General features: G+C 47.7%; 1 protein-coding gene across 1 annotated transcript; it reads left to right on the top strand.

Moving 5' to 3' along the window:
- Nucleotides 1-8,051: 8,051 nt before the first annotated feature.
- Nucleotides 8,052-8,867, top strand: gjb9a (gap junction protein beta 9a; the record flags this gene model as incomplete). The annotated part of the gene is made up of 1 exon (XM_084451288.1): nucleotides 8,052-8,867. The coding sequence occupies one exon, from the start codon at nucleotides 8,052-8,054 to the stop codon at nucleotides 8,865-8,867; it is 816 nt and encodes a 271-aa protein (XP_084307414.1).
- Between the last annotated feature and the right edge of the window lie 10,323 nt (nucleotides 8,868-19,190).

Raw genomic sequence — 19,190 nt, 5'->3', positions numbered from 1 at the left:
TACTAGCCAAGGCAAAATATCACGTGACCTCGCTGCCAGACACAGTGGAGACGCGGTGCGCCTCTTCACCACTAGAGGGAGACATTACCCACGGAGGTCTGGCATATCTCCATGGTTTCTATTTTAATTATAGTAGTTGATTGGTTACAATATAGGAATTAATTATGTCGGTTACAGTTTTGAATTCATGTGGTTGTGAAAGACCAAGACACAAAATATTTTCACGGCAAAAATAGCCTATATCTATTTAAAAAAAAACCAACAATGTTACTATCATTACATACACATACTCTCTCTCCTTCTCCTCTCTCTCTCTCTCTCTCTCTCTCTCTCTCTCTCTCTCTCTCTCTCTCTCTCTCTCTCTCTCTCTCTCTCTCTCTCTGGAGTGGTAGGGTGTGTCTGATGTATGGGTGGACTGGGCAAGTCAGATCTTGTGTGTCTTCTTGATAAGGAGAAGCACATTCCTGTTCACTGCCCTGGTAACCCAACACCTCATCAATATTTAAACACAAACACACACCCTATATGTTCAAGAAGGAAAATGTACACCTCTACCAATAGCCTACACACACGCACGCACACACATGCAGGCACACACACTCACACACACACACACACACACACACACACACACACACACACACACACACACACACACACACACACACCTGGGGCTAAGGCAGGGTCTGGGGCTGGCCTGCTGTGTTTGTTCTACGTAGTTTCCAGATGACGCAGACGCAGGCGTGCAAGATCAGGTTTGGCAGGAATTCTGGGGAGGGAGGAATAGTTTGCTTTAGAGAGTTTCCTGTTGTGTGTGTTTGTTCCAGCGTGTGATCCCATTTTCATGGTCTTATCCCGCTGCCTGCAGCCCCAGACCCAGGTAAGGTCATCTCAGCTGAGCTGTCTGTTTGTTCACCCGTATCTTTGACTGTAGTCCAGCTGGTGTTCTAGTAGAAGCGGGTGATTTTAGGACTGTGGGCAGAAGAACAGCAGAGCAGAACACGTTCCTCAGCCGACCCACTCCACTCCCGTTTAAATGTTTCTCCTCTCTCTAAACAAGGCGCTGAACTAGTCAGATACAAGTTAGGACTGTCTTTCTTTCAACAGAATAGAGTTGACGCTCTGCTTAATATGTCAGATTCTGATTCTCATCTTTATTTGTCACATGCAAACATTGTACTAACATTGAGGTGCTTAAAAGTTACAGGTAACTACAACACACAAGTTACCATTTACACAAAAAAGTACAATCTATAGAAGAAAAGATGAAGATAAGGATAAGATAAGGTGCCGGTGTGGATGTGTTCTGTGCAAGTTACACAAGAAATACGATCTCTACGATGTTATACAATCTATACATTGTGAAGCTCACGTTACATTTCAGTTTTAAAAGTGATTTATGGGCTTGTGAGGTCTGCCTAAACCCTATCACACAATCAGGTCCCTGTGGAAAAGCTAAGGAGGCTGCAACTGAAAAGCTGCTTTCATTCATTTAGGTTTAGTTGGTATTCAGATGGTAGATTAATCACCTCTGAGACGAGGAGGATGAGTCACTCTGCAACGCTGCACTTCTCCCTGCAAATATCAACAGCCTGAAATTCCTCTTCACATTTTCACAGCATTTGTTCTTTGGACTAATATGGCTTCATCCGTTTCATTTTGTGGCTCTAGTACTCTAGTGTCTTTGTCTCTAGTTCTCTAGTGTCTTTGTGTCTCTAGTACTCTAGTGTCTTTGTGTCTCTAGTGTCTTTGTGTCTCTAGTTCTCTAGTGTCTTTGTGTCTCTAGTACTCTAGTGTCTTTGTGTCTCTAGTACTCTAGTGTCTTTGTGTCTCTAGTTCTCTAGTGTCTTTGTGTCTCTAGTACTCTAGTGTCTCTAGTACTCTAGTGTCTCTAGTACTCTAGTGTCTTTGTGTCTCTAGTACTCTAGTGTCTTTGTGTCTCTAGTTCTCTAGTATCTTTGTGTCTCTAGTACTCTAGTGTCTTTGTGTCTCTAGTGTCTTTGTGTCTCTAGTTCTCTAGTGTCTTTGTGTCTCTAGTACTCTAGTGTCTCTAGTACTCTAGTGTCTTTGTCTCTAGTTCTCTAGTGTCTTTGTGTCTCTAGTACTCTAGTGTCTCTAGTACTCTAGTGTCTTTGTCTCTAGTTCTCTAGTGTCTTTGTGTCTCTAGTACTCTAGTGTCTTTGTGTCTCTAGTGTCTTTGTGTCTCTAGTGTCTCTAGTGTCTTTGTGTCTCTAGTTCTCTAGTGTCTTTGTGTCTCTTGTACTCTAGTGTCTTTGTGTCTCTAGTGTCTTTGTGTCTCTAGTGTCTTTGTGTCTCTAGTTCTCTAGTGTCTTTGTGTCTGTCTCTTGTACTCTAGTGTCTTTGTGTCTCTAGTACTCTAGTGTCTTTGTGTCTCTAGTTCTCTAGTGTCTTTGTGTCTCTAGAACTCTAGTGTCTTTGTGTCTCTAGTTCTCTAGTGTCTTTGTGTCTCTAGTACTCTAGTGTCTCTAGTACTCTAGTGTCTCTAGTACTCTAGTGTCTTTGTGTCTCTAGTACTCTAGTGTCTTTGTGTCTCTAGTTCTCTAGTATCTTTGTGTCTCTAGTACTCTAGTGTCTTTGTGTCTCTAGTGTCTTTGTGTCTCTAGTTCTCTAGTGTCTTTGTGTCTCTAGTACTCTAGTGTCTCTAGTACTCTAGTGTCTTTGTCTCTAGTTCTCTAGTGTCTTTGTGTCTCTAGTACTCTAGTGTCTCTAGTACTCTAGTGTCTTTGTCTCTAGTTCTCTAGTGTCTTTGTGTCTCTAGTACTCTAGTGTCTTTGTGTCTCTAGTGTCTTTGTGTCTAGTGTCTTTGTGTCTCTAGTTCTCTAGTGTCTTTGTGTCTCTAGTACTCTAGTGTCTTTGTGTCTCTAGTTCTCTAGTGTCTTTGTGTCTCTAGAACTCTAGTGTCTTTGTGTCTCTAGTTCTCTAGTGTCTTTGTGTCTCTAGTACTCTAGTGTCTCTAGTACTCTAGTGTCTCTAGTACTCTAGTGTCTTTGTGTCTCTAGTACTCTAGTGTCTTTGTGTCTCTAGTTCTCTAGTATCTTTGTGTCTCTAGTACTCTAGTGTCTTTGTGTCTCTAGTGTCTTTGTGTCTCTAGTTCTCTAGTGTCTTTGTGTCTCTAGTACTCTAGTGTCTCTAGTACTCTAGTGTCTTTGTCGCTAGTTCTCTAGTGTCTTTGTGTCTCTAGTACTCTAGTGTCTCTAGTACTCTAGTGTCTTTGTCTCTAGTTCTCTAGTGTCTTTGTGTCTCTAGTACTCTAGTGTCTTTGTGTCTCTAGTGTCTTTGTGTCTCTAGTTCTCTAGTGTCTTTGTGTCTCTTGTACTCTAGTGTCTTTGTGTCTCTAGTAGGGCTGTAGGATTGTATCGATACAACGATGCATCGCGGTACGTAGTCTCGCGATACTGTATCGATCTTTCAGCCCGGAGTATCGATACAGCCGGGCGCTGTAAAATTTAAAAAAAAAAAAAAAAATCTTTTTTTTTTTCTTTTTTTTTTTTTGATTTACATTTTTAAATCCAGTTTAAAAAGCTTATTCTACAATATTAAGTTAAAAAAGCATACATATAAATAATTTTGAAAAACCATAAATACTACAATGTTGACAGTTTAAAAAGCATGGATATCAAATGTAAAATATTTATTAGCTAGCTCTCTGTCCAGTCATTGAGTTTGAGTTATCTATATAGTGCATTTGAGCCATTCAGTTTTCAGTCTTGAACACTTAAAATCTTACAGTAAATGATGTGTGTATCGCAATACGTATCGTATCGTATCGTATTGTATCGTGACCTCTGTATCGTGATACGTATCGAATCGTGACCTGTGTATCGTGATGCGTATCGTATCGCGAAATCCAAGATGATATACAGCCCTAGTCTCTAGTACTCCAGTGTATTTGTGTCTCTAGTACTCTAGTGTCTTTGTGTCTCTAGTTCTCTAGTGTGTTTGTGTCTCTAGTACTCTAGTGTGTTTGTGTCTCTAGTTCTCTAGGGTCTTTGTGTCTCTAGTACTCTAGTGTCTCTAGTACTCTAGTGTCTCTAGTACTCTAGTGTCTTTGTGTCTCTAGTACTCTAGTGTCTTTGTGTCTCTAGTACTCTAGTGTCTCTAGTACTCTAGTGTCTCTAGTACTCTAGTGTCTTTGTGTCTCTAGTTCTCTAGTGTCTTTGTGTCTCTAGTTCTCTAGTATCTTTGTGTCTCTAGTACTCTAGTGTCTTTGTGTCTCTAGTACTCTAGTGTCTTTGTGTCTCTAGTACCCAGATGTCTTTGTGTCTCTAGTACTCTAGTGTCTTTGTGTCTCTAGTACTCTAGTGTCTTCCACTCCCCGTCCCCGAGGACATTCACATTTTACTGTGCTATAACATGAATCAACATTGATTTCATTAACTCTTTTGGTCACTGATAAACAAAGAGTTCTATGTCAGTGTAAATGTACATTATCCTAAGCTAATTAGAAATAATTAGAAATGAAAATAATTGATTCCATTATTAGTATAACCAATTTGAATTTGGGAAATGTATAGCAATTTGAATATTTGTACATGTCTGGCATGACTTGTTGTGATGTTATACAATCTATACATTGTGAAGCTCACGTTACATTTGGTTATTTCAGTTTTAAAAGTGATTTATGGGCTTGTGAGGTCTGCCTAAACCCTATCACACAATCAGGTCCCTGTGAGAAAGCTAAGGAGGCTGCAACTGAAAAGCTGCTTTCATTCATTTAGGTTTAGTTGGTATTCAGATGGTAGATTAATCACCTCTGAGACGAGGAGGATGAGTCACACTGCAACGCTGCACTTCTCCCTGCAAATATCAACAGCCTGAAATTCCTCTTCACATTTTCACAGCATTTGTTCTTTGGACTAATATGGCTTCATCCGTTTCATTTTGTGGCTCTAGTACTCTAGTGTCTTTGTCTCTAGTTCTCTAGTGTCTTTGTGTCTCTAGTACTCTAGTGTCTTTGTGTCTCTAGTGTCTTTGTGTCTCTAGTGTCTTTGTGTCTCTAGTTCTCTAGTGTATTTGTGTCTCTTGTACTCTAGTGTCTTTGTGTCTCTAGTACTCTAGTGTCTTTGTGTCTCTAGTTCTCTAGTGTCTTTGTGTCTCAAGTACTCTAGTGTCTCTAGTACTCTAGTGTCTTTGTGTCTCTAGTACTCTAGTGTCTTTGTGTCTCTAGTTCTCTAGTATCTTTGTGTCTCTAGTACTCTAGTGTCTTTGTGTCTCTAGTACTCTAGTGTCTTTGTGTCTCTAGTACACTAGTGTCTTTGTGTCTCTAGTACTCTAGTGTCTTCCACTCCCCGTCCCCGAGGACGTTCACATTTTACTGTGCTATAACATGAATCAACATTGATTTCATTAACTCTTTTGGTCACTGATAAACAAAGAGTTCTATGTCAGTGTAAAAGTACATTATCCTAAGCTAATTAGAAATAATTAGAAATGAAAATAATTGATTCCATTATAAGTATAACCAATTTGAATTTGGGAAATGTATAGCAATTTGAATATTTGTACATGTCTGGCATGACTTGGACTTAAGCGATCCCATGGATCCACCATGTGCAAGTCATGCTAAACACCTAAAATATTCGTATTGCGAAACGTTTCCCAGGAGAGCATACTGAGACTGGTAAGATCACACCCTGTGCTTCCAATCTCAGAAAAGTACATTTATCATAGTTTTCCAACACATTTACATATGCCCCATTGACTTCCATTGTAGCCCAGTGAGAGCCTGAATAATAACTGCAGCTATCTCAAAACTGTAATGATCAGCGATATCATGGTTTCTATGTTTCAGGTTCATGGTAGACAGATCACAAATAGGACTAAATGTCCAAAATGTCACACTATCCCTTTAAGTCTTGCCACAGATTCTCAATTGGATTGATTCATGGATTCATTCCAGGATATTCACTTTTTGTTTTTTAGCCACTCCAGTGTGCAGCTGGATGTTTTGGGTCATTGTCATGCTGGGAGATGAATCTTCTCCCAAGTCCCAGGTGTCTTGCAGTCCCAGGTGTCTTGCAGACTGCAGCAGATTTTCCTCCAGAGTTTCTCTCTGTGTAACTATGAGCAGCCCAGTACCTGCTACAGAGAAGCATAAATATAGCTTAGCGTTGACCCTAAAACATTAAATAATGTCATCAGACCAGAGAATCTTCTTCCACTTGGACTCAGAGTCTCCCACATTCCTCCAGGCAAACTCCATCCCAGACTTTAGGAGTTGTTTTCAAAAAGGGCTTTCTTCTTGTCAGTCTCCCAGAAAGCCCATGTGTTTAAGGAGGCCTGTTCCAGATTCATAGCTCAGCCATGTTCTCTTCATTTATTTATGATCTTAACTGTGCCAGGGGGATATTCAATGTCTTGGACATTTAATATCCTTCCCCTGATTGGTGTTTTTCAAGAACCTTGTCCCGGGTGTGTTTGGAATGTTCCTCGGTCTTCATGGTGTTGTCTTAGTTTGGGAACACGCTAAACATCTGTGGGATTACCCATGGACAGGTGGATTTATTTTCAAATCATTTTAAATACCTCAATTAACACAGGTGGACTCCATTCACCTAATTATGTGACTTCTGAAGAAAATGAGCAGTACAGAGTTCTATGTCAATAACGTCGGCGCGCACACCCTGGCTCGTTGCTAGCTATGGGCACACTCCACTATACGTGGATTTCAAGTTCAGGAATTACATGGTTTATGCTAACAGTACTAATTTCACCAAATATACAACAGCCATCCCTTCACGCTGTAAACCTCTGCGAAATTATTCAGAATCCGAATTTCACAGAGGTTTACAGCGTGAAAGGATGGCTGTTATTGACTGATGACCATAGCTAGCAACGAGCCAGGGTGCGCGCGCCAACGTTATTGACACAGAACTCTGTACTGCACAAAACAGAAATATTTTAACCTGTACTAGTCAGATACATGCCAGGGAAGCCAGGAATAGGGCTAAACATGAAATTCAGTGTCCATATCCTTTAACACTATTTATTTTTTCACTTTGACATTATAGAGTACTTGTTTATCAGTGACAAAAAAATAAATTTAATCAATTTTGATTCCATGTTTTAACACAATAAAATGTGTCTCAAAGTCCAAGGAGGTGAACTTACCATAGCACGGCAAGCATACTGTAGCTCAGTCACGAACACAGAGTAGAACAGTCAGTATGTGGCTTCAAATACCATTACAGGCGCATGTATTGTCATGGTTTCATTTTCTGACACCATTAGCATCAGCAACCAATCAGCAGTTGAAAATGTGTCACCACTTTGAACAGTGTGTCTCAGTAATGATGCTAGTGTTTCTCCTCAGGTCTCTCTTTGTCTTACAAACCAGCCTAATAACCGTCTTGTTGCAGTTTTGTGTGTCAGACCAGGCCCTGGGGGCTGGAAACAGCCTAGTTCCTCCTCATATCCAAATCCTGCATGAACTGAACTGGAAAACATGATTCTGTTGAAAACATGATTCTGTTAAAACATGATTATGCTTAAAACATGATTCTGTTGAAAACATGATTCTGTTAAAACATGATTATGCTTAAAACATGATTCTGTTGAAAACATGATTCTGTTCAAACATGATTCTGTTGAAAACATGATTCTGCCAATTGTGGAGCAGAACCATCAGGTCATACCTGTCCAACCCTTATATGGTATGTGTGTAGGGGTGTAGGGGGTATTAGATGTGTAGGGGTTTGGTGGCAGGATTTGGGGGCTATAGGAGTTCATTATGAGAACACTTTTTCCTAACCCCTCTCTCTCCACCCCACCCTCTCTCTCTCCATTGTCCTCCAGGTGTGTGTGAGTGTTCAAGAGTGTGTGTATCTCCAGGTGTGTGTGTCTCCAGGTGTGTGTGAGTGTCCAAGAGTGTGTGTATCTCCAGGTGTGTGTGAGTGTTCAAGAGTGTGTGTATCTCCAGGTGTGTGTTTCTCCAGGTGTGCGTGTATCCCGGTGTGTGTGTGTGTCTCCAGGCGTGTGTGTGTGTGTGTGTGTGTGTGTGTGTGTGACTCCCCCCCCCCCCCCAGGCAGAAATGAACTGGTCAGCTCTGGAGAGTCTCCTCAGTGGGGTGAACAAGTACTCCACCGTTTTCGGGCGCGTCTGGCTGTCCATGGTGTTCGTCTTCCGCGTCATGGTGTTCGTGGTGGCCGCCCAGCGCGTCTGGGGTGACGAGAGCAAGGACTTCGTCTGCAACACACGGCAGCCCGGCTGCACCAACGTCTGCTACGACCACATCTTCCCCATCTCCCACATCCGCCTGTGGGCCCTGCAGCTGATCTTCGTCACCTGCCCATCGCTGATGGTGGTGGCACACGTCAAGTACCGCGAGGGGAAGGACCAGAAGTACTCCGAGCTCCACCAGGGCTCGCACCTCTACGCCAACCCCGGCAAGAAGCGCGGCGGCCTATGGTGGACCTACCTGGTCAGCCTGGTCTTTAAGGCCAGCTTCGACGCCGCCTTCCTCTACATCCTCTACTTCATCTACCACGGCTACGACATGCCCCGCCTCTCCAAGTGCTCACTGGAGCCCTGCCCCAACACCGTGGACTGCTTCATCTCACGGCCCACCGAGAAGAAGATCTTCACGCTCTTCATGGTCGTCTCCTCGGCCGTCTGCGTGCTCATGTGCATCTGCGAGATGTTCTACCTGGTGGGTAAGCGCATCCACAAGGTCATGAGGGTGCACCAGTCCAACGAGAGGCTACTGTTTGCCGAGCGCCACGAGCTCACCAGCATAGCTCCTCCCAGGTCGCAGTTCATCAGGGCGGACCCGACGCTCGGCAGCAGGCAGAGCCTGAGCAGGCAGAAGGCCAAGGAGGCGGCCGCTACGGCCACCACCACCTTGTAGCCTAGCGTCCATCCGGCTGGACCTCCTTCCCGACGTCCTCTCTAGCACACTGCTCACAACGCACGTTATAAACCAACGCACATGTTATAAAACAACGCACATGTTATAAACCAACGCACGTTATAAACCATGCTTTATGCTGTGGGGGTAGAAACACCACCACTCACTGTCGAGTTGACCTCGCAACCTCATAGAGTGGGTGACATCACCAAGACGTTGGTCGTTGGACGTTAGGCCTCAGGAAATCAGTTGAACAACGTAAGGTTCTATAACGCTTGGCCGGTACACAGCTTCATTCTATGTACAGTAGTATGCTAGAACAGGATGTACAGTATACTGGAACAGGGTCCTGGTCTTCAACTCCGGAGCTCTCCGACTGTCTGGCTCTGTGACACGGCCTGCTGGGGACTTCAGCTGTGCCAGAGTCACTGGGACTAATAATTCTACCTTGTCAGACACTGGGGCCAACAACTCTACCCTACCAAAGCATGTGGAGATGGACTGCTGTATGCCCAGATGACAATGATCACGCTTATACTGTCTAGAATGTTTTATACCATTGTTTGTTTACATATGCTTTTATTGATCTATTTTTGTATATACTTGCATACTTTTTTTTGCATGAGTAAGTAGATATGTCCTAAACTGTATTTCAGTTAAAAGTACTTTTTTTTTTTTTTTAATGGACCCATTCAATATAGAGAAACGCTCACGATAATTAGCTTTCCCAATACTCTGTATGTTAAAGGTATAATATGTAGTATGTGGATTATTTCCCCCATCTAGTGTCTAAAGATAAGAACTGCAACAACACAACATATTGGTTGCCCAAATGCCAGAGAATGCGCTGTTTCAGTCATACTGTGATAAGATCTTCACTCTGAGAGGAACATAAAGTTACACTAATCAGTAATCACAATCAAGTATTTCAGAGTGCCATGTAATAAGTTATGTTAGATGCTGTAGTGTGGAGATAACGTTAGGTCTGGCTATGCAGATTCCAAGAAAGATAACGATAGCTAGTTAGCTAGCTTACCGGTCTAGTAGAAAAGTAACCATGTCACCATGCAACTTTATTTCATGAAACTCCATAAACTCCGTCCAATGAGCAAAGGCTGGCCCGATATTTATCCGACTTTTGCTCCTTCTCCTTTGAGCTTTGGAGATTCGTATCGCACGGTTCGCCGGGGCTCAGGCAGAGAAGCAGGACGACAAAACTCGACCAGGGAGAAGCAGGACGACAAAATTCGACCATTTTACTAAACGTTTAGCTGAAAGCTGCCGTTTTATAGTCGCACACACACTTGATGCTAACCAACATCTATAATGCTGCTAATTCATGGAAGTATAACGTTTGCTGGCTATTGCTAATCTCACAGTGGTGAAGCTAGAATAGTACCTGGCAACCCAGCGCGCAGTACCAACGCTGTAATACTATTGGTTGGTATGATATCAACAGTGTGTCATTGTCGGGCCGTCAAAATTTCATAATGTAATAATTTCAGACAAAATATAATTTTTTATGGAAAATAAATACTTTTACTCTGCAGCCTTCGCAAAGCCCTATGGATGTATTATTTTTGAAAAAATGATTATTTTAATCCACATATAACATATTATACCTTTAACTTAAACATCAGTGCACTTTGCATGGGGTCAGAATTCAAACCAGAGATCATATGATTGACCCACTAAAGCCAGTCAGCATAACCAGCCTGTAATATCAGCAATATCTAATATATTTCTACACAATAATGTGCTGATTTTTACAGTTAAAGGGATTGAGTGAAATAAACTAATCTTTATGAGATTGTAAATATTAACTGACTCATGAATGGATGTTGTGAATAAACAACAGATAAACAGTATAATCTCAGGCTCTGGTCTCTGTCTCTCTGTCTCTGTCATACTCCTGAAAACTTGGCTCCTCAGCAGTCAAGCCACAGCTCAGGGATGGATGTATGCTAACACTTTCTATGAAGCCTATGCCTATAATGCTTTATAAACATACTTATGATGCATTATAATCTGTTCATAGCACTGTATAACTAGGGCAGGTCATACTATTTTCCCCCCCCAAATCAACTGAGGGGGGTGTCTATGTCATGTGTTTTTCAAACAGGAATTCAAATATGTGCTTATTTTTGGGATAGGACCATTCCTACCTACTGTACATCATTTTGTATTTGTAAATTGCCACTTTTACCATTTCGAAACCACATTTTACCAAATAAATGTACATATTTATCAACAGGTTTTACATATTTACATATTTACAGAATGTTTGTCACTTCCAAACATCAGTTTCTTACTTCCTGAACTTTGCCAGTTTGCACAAATCCTGCCTCGAAAACAGTTTTCGCATTTTGTTGCTGCAAGCTGGATGTCAATCCTTAACCACCTGTCTTCTGTTCATATCTTAAGGCATGAGGCAGTAAAAATATGTTTAATTAGGAACCTGAAGAACAAGTAGATAACCATATTAGTTTTACATACTGTACTTGTGAATGGATTAGGAACTTACTATTTTCCTTGTACTTGCCCAATGCCCATAAACATAAACTTTTCAAACTGTCAACATAAACATATACATATTATACAACAGATATCCACACACAACCCACACACACATTCATACACACAACCCTCCCCCCTCCTCCCCACACACATACACACACACGCACACATGCACGCAAACACACACACACAACCCACACAAACATTCATACACACACAACCCTCCCCACTCCTCCCCACACACACACACACACACACACTCATACACACACACTCATACACACACAACCCACACATACACACAACCCCCCCACCACACACACACACATGCATACACACGCATACACACACTCATACACACACAACCACCCCCACATACACATGCGCACGCAGATATCCACACACAATCCACACACACTTTCATACACACACAACCCTCCCCCCTCCTCCCCACACACATACACACACATGCACGCACACACACATGCACACACAAACCACACACACACACTCATGCACACCCCCCCCCACACACACACGCACAATACACACAGGAGTTTATTCTAGCCCACACTCTGCTTGTGTGTGTCTCTCTATCTGCACCACAGTGCTTTTACATTATCAAATTACATAACACCTTCTACCTCTCCCTTCCTACTGGCCAGCCTCTCCTCTCCTCTCATCACTCCTCTCATCACTCCATCTCTCCTCTCATCACTCCATCTCTCCTCTCCTCTCATCACTCCATCTCTCCTCTCATCACTCCTCTCCTCTCATCACTCATCTCATCACTCCATCTCTCCTCTCCTCTCATCACTCCATCTCTCCTCTCCTCTCATCACTCATCTCATCACTCCATCTCTCCTCTCCTCTCATCACTCCATCTCTCCTCTCCTCTCATCACTCCATCTCTCCTCTCCTCTCATCATTCCATCTCTCCTCTCTTCTCATCACTCATCTCATCACTCCATCTCTCCTCTCCTCTCATCACTCCGTCTCTCCTCTCTTCTCTCCTCTCATCACTCCATCTCTCTCTTTATACCATCTGTCACCCACTTCCCTTTGTCCTCTCTCATTGCTATGGCGACCGGTCTCCTCTCATGTGATGAGAGCATGTGATGAGAGGAGAGCATGTGATGAGAGCATGTGATGAGAGGAGAGCATGTGATGAGAACATGTGATGAGAGGAGAACATGTGATGTGATGAGAGCATGTGATGAGAGGAGAGGATGTGATGAGAACATGTGATGAGAGGAGAGCATGTGATGGGGTCCCTTTTGGCCTGGTGGTAAAGCGGGCTGGGGCTGGGCGATAGGGAGGATAATAGCCTCTCTCTCTGCCAACAGTAGCTCCAGAGCTGGGTCTGGTTCTGTCTCAGCCTGGTCCAGAGCTGGGTCTGGTTCTGTCTCAGCCTGGTCCAGAGCTGGGCCTGGGTCTGTCTCAGTCTGGTCCAGAGCTGGGTCTGGGTCTGGTTCTGTCTCAGTCTGGTCCAGAGCTGGGTCTGGGTCTTTCTGACTGAGGGACTGGCAGAGTGATTCATCCCTCCTCCCACTCATGTGCTCAGGCAGCGCAGCACACTGAGACACAAACAAAGAGCAATACAGCAGAGAGGCTAGTGCTACCCACACACACACAAACACACACACACACACACACACACATGCACTCACACACACACAAACACACAGACACACTCACGCATACACACACTCACACACACACACACACACACACACACACACATGCACTCACACACACACACACAAACACACAGGCACACTCACGCATACACACACACACACACACACACTCATGGATACACACTCACGCATACACACACACACACTCATGGACACACACACACTCACGCATACACACACACACTCATGCATACACACACACACACTCATGGACACACACACACACACACCGTTATCCTTCTCCTGTGATTTGGTCCTCTTATGAATTATGCACCCCCCTCCACCTGCCCCCCCCCCCTCCACCTGCCCCCCCCCCCCCCGGCCTTATTCACACTGATCTCATTAATCAGCACAGAAATAGACAGCCTACATCCCTGCTGCACCAGAGACCAGGGCTCCTTATATCCACTAGCTATTACTAAGAAGCCATTGTGTGTGTGTGTGTGTGTGTGTGTGTGGGTGTGTGTGTGTGCATGAGTGTGTGTGTGTGTGTGAGTGCGTGTGAGTGCGTGTGTATGCATGAGAGTGTATGTGTGTGTGTGTGTGCGCATGTGCGTGCGTGCGCATCTGTGTGTGTGCGTGCGTGTGTGTGTGCGCATCTGTGTGTGTGTGTGCATGCGTGCGTGTGTGTGCATGTGTGTGTGTCTTGTAATTACAGAACCCAGATCAGAATGCTGACAGATGAAGCTGCTTCGTGAACCGTCACCAAAATCACATTTGATCTCTGAAGTCTTTATTTGCACACTAAAGCGTTTCAACACATCCTCATGATACTGAACACAGAGGGTTTTAAACGGCTCCCTGTACATCTTCATCACAACACAGTATTACTGACCACCAACCAGAATCCAGTCACAGCACTTCTTCCCCACTCAACCCTGGCCTGTCACTTTAAGAGCCTCCATGCTGTATGATGCAGATCTCCATTAGCCAATAACAACAACTCAATGTGTGTGCATGTCCAGTGCTCTATATAGAAAAACACAGAGCTGGGTGGAATTATGAAGCTTAGCGTCAGAGCGTAACCAAAACCACGTATAAAGTATTTATCTGCACACAAAAGCATTTCAACATCCTGGTTTTAAAAAGTCCCCTGTACATCGATACATTCTAATCACAGTACAGTGTTTATGATTATTACTCTGAACCGCCTTCACCAACACACATCGCAGGTCTTCGGGGTCTCATCCAACATCAAAGCACATATTTGATCAATTAAACCAGGTTCACTCATATCTTTCAAGTAGCTGTTAAATATAACCCTGTCACTAAATGATCATTACGCCATATACAGTATATACTGGTATTGCAAATGTAAAGGTACGTTGCTTGAAAAGTCTCCTACAGATGAACACAAACACAATCTAAATGCATCCCTAATCAGTGTCTCTGATATCCACATCTCACCTGATTGGATAGGACAACAGTACATTCAAAAGCAGGAGCAGGGGATTGTCAGCACTCGCTGTTTAGCCTTTTAGCTGTCGATAGGAGTTGTTGAAGAAACAGCAGCCAAACTTCAGAACAGTCAGTCAACCCGACGTGTAATCAGATCAAACATGTCTACAGATCAAACATGTCTACAGCCCCGTTCATGAGGACTCTCTTCTTCAGTCAAGTCCTCGTTCAGAAGACCAGGGAGATATTCTGATTTACTCACTAACCTTTGGTAGAGCAGTATACCATGATACAGTAGGAGAAATTAGCCCTGAATGAATAACTAAGATGATTATATTATTATTATTAGTAGTAGTAGTAGTAGTAGTATTGTTATTGTTGTTGTTGTTGTTATTATTATTATTATTATTATTATTATTGTTATTATTATTATTATTATTATCATTATTATTATTGTTATTATTATCATTATTATTGTTGTTATTATTATTATACATATAAACACAGATTAGATTAACTTGGTCCACAAGAGCCCAGGCAGGTTTCCGCCCCAGAGGACAGCATCTCAATCCAGGAAGTTGTTTCCTTCCAACTGTTCAGTCCCCTTTGGAATCCATGGATCTGAATGGTCTGGGCTAAATGGGCTGAGCATAACTGAACTAGCCAGTTGGAATCAGAGTTATATTCCAAATCGTCTTCATACTGTATATATAATTGCAACTGCACTAGTTCATGTACCAGGACTTGTCCGAGTGAAATATCTCTGTGCATTACATCGAAATACAATCATGACTTCATACATTAAGAGCCCAGTCACCTGAGACCTGTGAAAGGGATGGATATGAGGGAAACAACTTTCTAGACTGAAACCAGTAAACCATTAACCAGTAAACCAGTGAACCAGTGAACCAGTAAACCAGTAAACCAGTAAACCAGTAAACCAGTAAACCAGTGAACCAGTAAACCAGTGAACCAGCAAACCAGTAAACCAGTGAACCAGTGAACCAGTACACCAGTAAACCAGTGAACCTGGCCCTCAGCCAGTATACGCCTCCCCTCCTCCCTCCATGCAGCGCGGGGAGGTCACTTCCTTCCTACTTCCTGATTGGATGGTGGGCTTGAACTGCCACGTCACCTTCCTGGTCAGCTCCGCCTGCGTCGCCGTGACAACCGGCCTCTCCTCCTTCTTCCCCTCCTCATCCTCCTCCTCCTCTTCCTCTTCCTTCACCTCCTCCTCCTCCTCCTCAGCAAACAGCTCTGACAGCACTTCCTGCTCAAGCTCCGCCCATAGGTCCCAGGACGGCTCGGAGGCGCACCTGGGCTTGGACCTCATTGGTTCAGAGTCGGACAGGTCGGAGTCCCAGTCGCTGTCGTTGGCGGAGCCCAGAGCGAAGCCCACGGCCGAGCCGCCGCTGTCCGAGTCTGAGTCCTTGGAGCCGCTGTAGGGAGAGTGACCCTCACCCACCAGCAGGTGGCACTGTGGCCCCGCCAGGTAAACAAAGCTGTCCGTGGACAGGAAGTCCCCCTCGTCAGGGCTGGGACAGGGCTTCAGCAGGGTGGTGGTGGGGACTGTGCGGGCAGGGGCGGCGACTGCGGGGGCCAGGCTGACCTCGGCGACCTCGGGCCGGGCGGACACGGCCAGGTAGACAAAGCTGTCGGTCGCCACGAAGGGGTCCAGGTCGCTGCTGTCTAGGCCGGAGCGCCGGAGCTGATGCTTGGAGGGGGACAGCGGGAGGGGGGAGGAGTCAGCGCCCGGCAGGACCGCCAGACCGCCGGGCGCTAGCTTTACACTTCCTGTCGCTAGCTTCACACTTCCTGTCGCTGGCTTCACACTTCCTGGCGCTAGCTTCACACTTCCTGTCGCTAGCTTCACACTTCCTGTCGCTAGCTTCACACTTCCCTTCTTGGTGGTGGTTGTTTTAGGAGCCTCTGTGTTGCCTGATTGGTTACTCCCCCTGTCCTCCCCCTGCTCCTCCTCCAGCTCTCCCCTCTCAGTCCCCTCCTCCAGCCCCGCCTCCTTCTCCTGGCCGTGGGAGGAGCTCTCCAGGAGGGAGGGGTAGCACCACTGCAGCTCCGCGCTCCCCTCCCTCCCCCACTCCTTCAGCGCGCCCAGCTCCTCCTTCTCCTTGTCCAGGGAGGTGGTGGAGCCGCGCCCCCCGTCCTCCTCCAGGCTGGTGTGGCTGCGGTTGGACAGGGACAGGAGGGACCCGTCCTCCTCCTCCTCCCTCCATCCCGGCGGGGCCGGCGTGGTCGGGGGAGACCCCGGGGCGAGGAGCTCCAGGCTGGGCTGGCTCCTGCTCTGCTCCCCTGGTCCTGTGCTCAGCCCGGGCCCCCGGCCCCGGTCCTGGTGGGGGGAGAGGTCCAGGTGGTCCACGGAGGCCAGCTCCAGCTCCAGCTCCTGGGTCCGGCGGTCCAGCTCCTGCAGGGAGAGTTCGGAGGCGGCGCTGGAGGGGGGGTGGGAGCCCCCGAACCCGGCTGGGGGCCGGAGGAGGGGCCAGCGCTGCAGGGAGCCAGAGGCGCAGGAGTTGGAGTCGCCCACCCAGCCCTGGTCCCAGAGGGTGTTCACCATGGTCAGGACCGCGGCCCACTCCTCCACCGCCTCCCCCCCGCCTCCCATCTCCTCCTCATTAACCTCCCCCCCTCCTCCTACCTCCTCCTCCGTAACCTCTCCCCCGCCTCCCATCTCCTCCTCCGTAGCTTCCCCCCCTCCTCCTACCTCCTCCTCCGTAGCCTCCCCCCCTCCTCCTACCTCCTCCTCCGTAGCCTCCCCTCCACCTCCTACCTCCTCCTCCGTAACCTCCCCTCCTCTCTCCTCCTCCACCATCTCCCTTAGACCTTTCTCCTCCTTCACCTTTCCTTTCTCCTCCTTCTCTTCCTCCCTCACCCTTCCTCTCTCTTCCTCCTCCTCCTCTCTTTTCCTCTCCACCTCTCCGTCTCTTGTCCCTCTGTCCTTGGCGTCCCCGTGTCTGGCGGTGCCCCCGGCTGGCCTCTCCCCGGCCCCCAGCCTCTCTCCTGCCGGCCTCTCCCCGGCCCCCAGCGTCTTGGCTCTGCCGGGGGTTCTCCTGGACTCCTCTAGCTCCCTGAAGACACGCTGCTGCTCCAGAGACTGCTCCTTCAGGGAGGAGCGTCCCAGGAAGCCGGCCAGGCCGCTCTGGTGCTCGGGGAAGGGAGAGAGGCGCGGCGGCCTCTTGCGGTCCAGGGCGGCCTGGGCCAGCAGGCAGGGCAGTGGGGGCAGGATGGGCAGGCTGTGGAGGGCGCCCCCCTGTCGCACCGTCCTCCTCCGGACCACCAGCCTGCGCGGCCAGGTGGACTCCATGCCCTGAGGGCCCGGCGCAGCGCCAGGCCCGTTCCCCGGCCCCGGCCCCGGGGGGATCTGTCTGGACAGCAGCGCCGCGTCCCGGTCCGGTTCGGGGAAGAAAAAGTCCGGTCCTGTTGCCGGGCGCGGGTGCTTGGTTCTGGTCAGTCCCAACTCGTCCTGGACCGCGGTCCTCACAGAGCAGGTCTGCCTCTCCTTCTCTGCCCTCCTCCTCTCCCTGCCCCCCCTCCCCTTCTCACTCTCTGCCCTCGCCTTCTCTCTCTCCACCCTCTCCCTCTCTTCTCTTTCTAGCGTGGCCCTCTCCTCCCTCTCCTCCCTTTCCCTGTCTTTTTCATCCCTCTCTCTCTCCTTCTCTGCCCTCTCCCTCTCTTCCCTCTCTTGCTCTGCTCTTTCTCTCTCTTCTCTTTCTCTCTCTTCTCTTTCTCTCTCCTTCTCTGCTCTCTCCCTCTCTTGTCTCTCCTTCTCTTCCCTCTCTCTCTCCACCCTCTCTCTCTCCACCCTCTCCCTCTCCACCCTCTCCCTCTCCTCCCTGTCTCTCTCTCTCTCTGCTCTCTCCCTCTCTTGTCTCTCCTTCTCTGCCTTCCCCCTCTCCTCCACATCCCTCTGAAGGTCCTTCACAGAGAGCTGGGCTAGATGGGGCGGGTAGGGGAAGCAGGGCTGGGGGAGCTGGGGGGGTGGGGAGCAGGGCTGGGGGGAGAGAGGAGGGGGGTAGCAGGGCTGGGGGGAGAGAGGAGGGGGGTAGCAGGGCTGGGGGAGGTGGGAGGGTGGGTAGCAGAGCTGGGGTGAGTGGGGTGAGTTTGGGGAGGGCAGCGGGGATGGGGGCGGGGGGTAGGAGGGGTGAGGGGAGATGGGGGCCGGAGAGTACGGGTGTCTGTAGGGCGAGAGGGGGGGGTGGGGGAGTCTCTGTGGCCGGCAGAGGGGGTGTGGCTGGTGGGAGGGGGGCGAGAGCTTTAGGCTCTGGGTCTGGGAGGGCAGGCGAGGCTGGGGGGGCGGCGACGTCTTCAGGCTCTGGGTCTGGGAGGGGCGGGGCTTGGAGGGGGAGAAGAAGACGGGGGTGTGGTAGCCTGAGGAGAGGGGCGAGCCGGAGAAGGGCGAGATGAGGGGCGAGGTCATACTGCCGCCGCAAGGGTACGGACACGCCCCACCCGGGCCCCCGGGGGTCAGGAAGTTGCGCTCCATCATGTCCCCCGCCGACAGCTCCAGGCACTCCAGGTGTCTGGGGGGGGTCAGGACCTTCCAGGACTGCCTCCCCAGCTGCTCCCACTCCCTCCTGCTGCCCTCCTGGGGGTGGGGGGGGTGGTGCCTCTTCCCGCTGGAGCCGGAGACGGAGGACACGCTGGGGGAGACGCCCCTCTGGAGCCCCCCGCCCCCCCCCGGCGGAGAGCGCCCCCC

Source organism: Borostomias antarcticus, assembly GCF_949987555.1.
Source record: "Borostomias antarcticus genome assembly, chromosome: 16".
Lineage (NCBI taxonomy): Eukaryota > Metazoa > Chordata > Actinopteri > Stomiiformes > Stomiidae > Borostomias > Borostomias antarcticus.
Note: the sequence above shows the minus strand (reverse complement) of the source record. Positions and strands in the feature narration are given on the sequence as shown.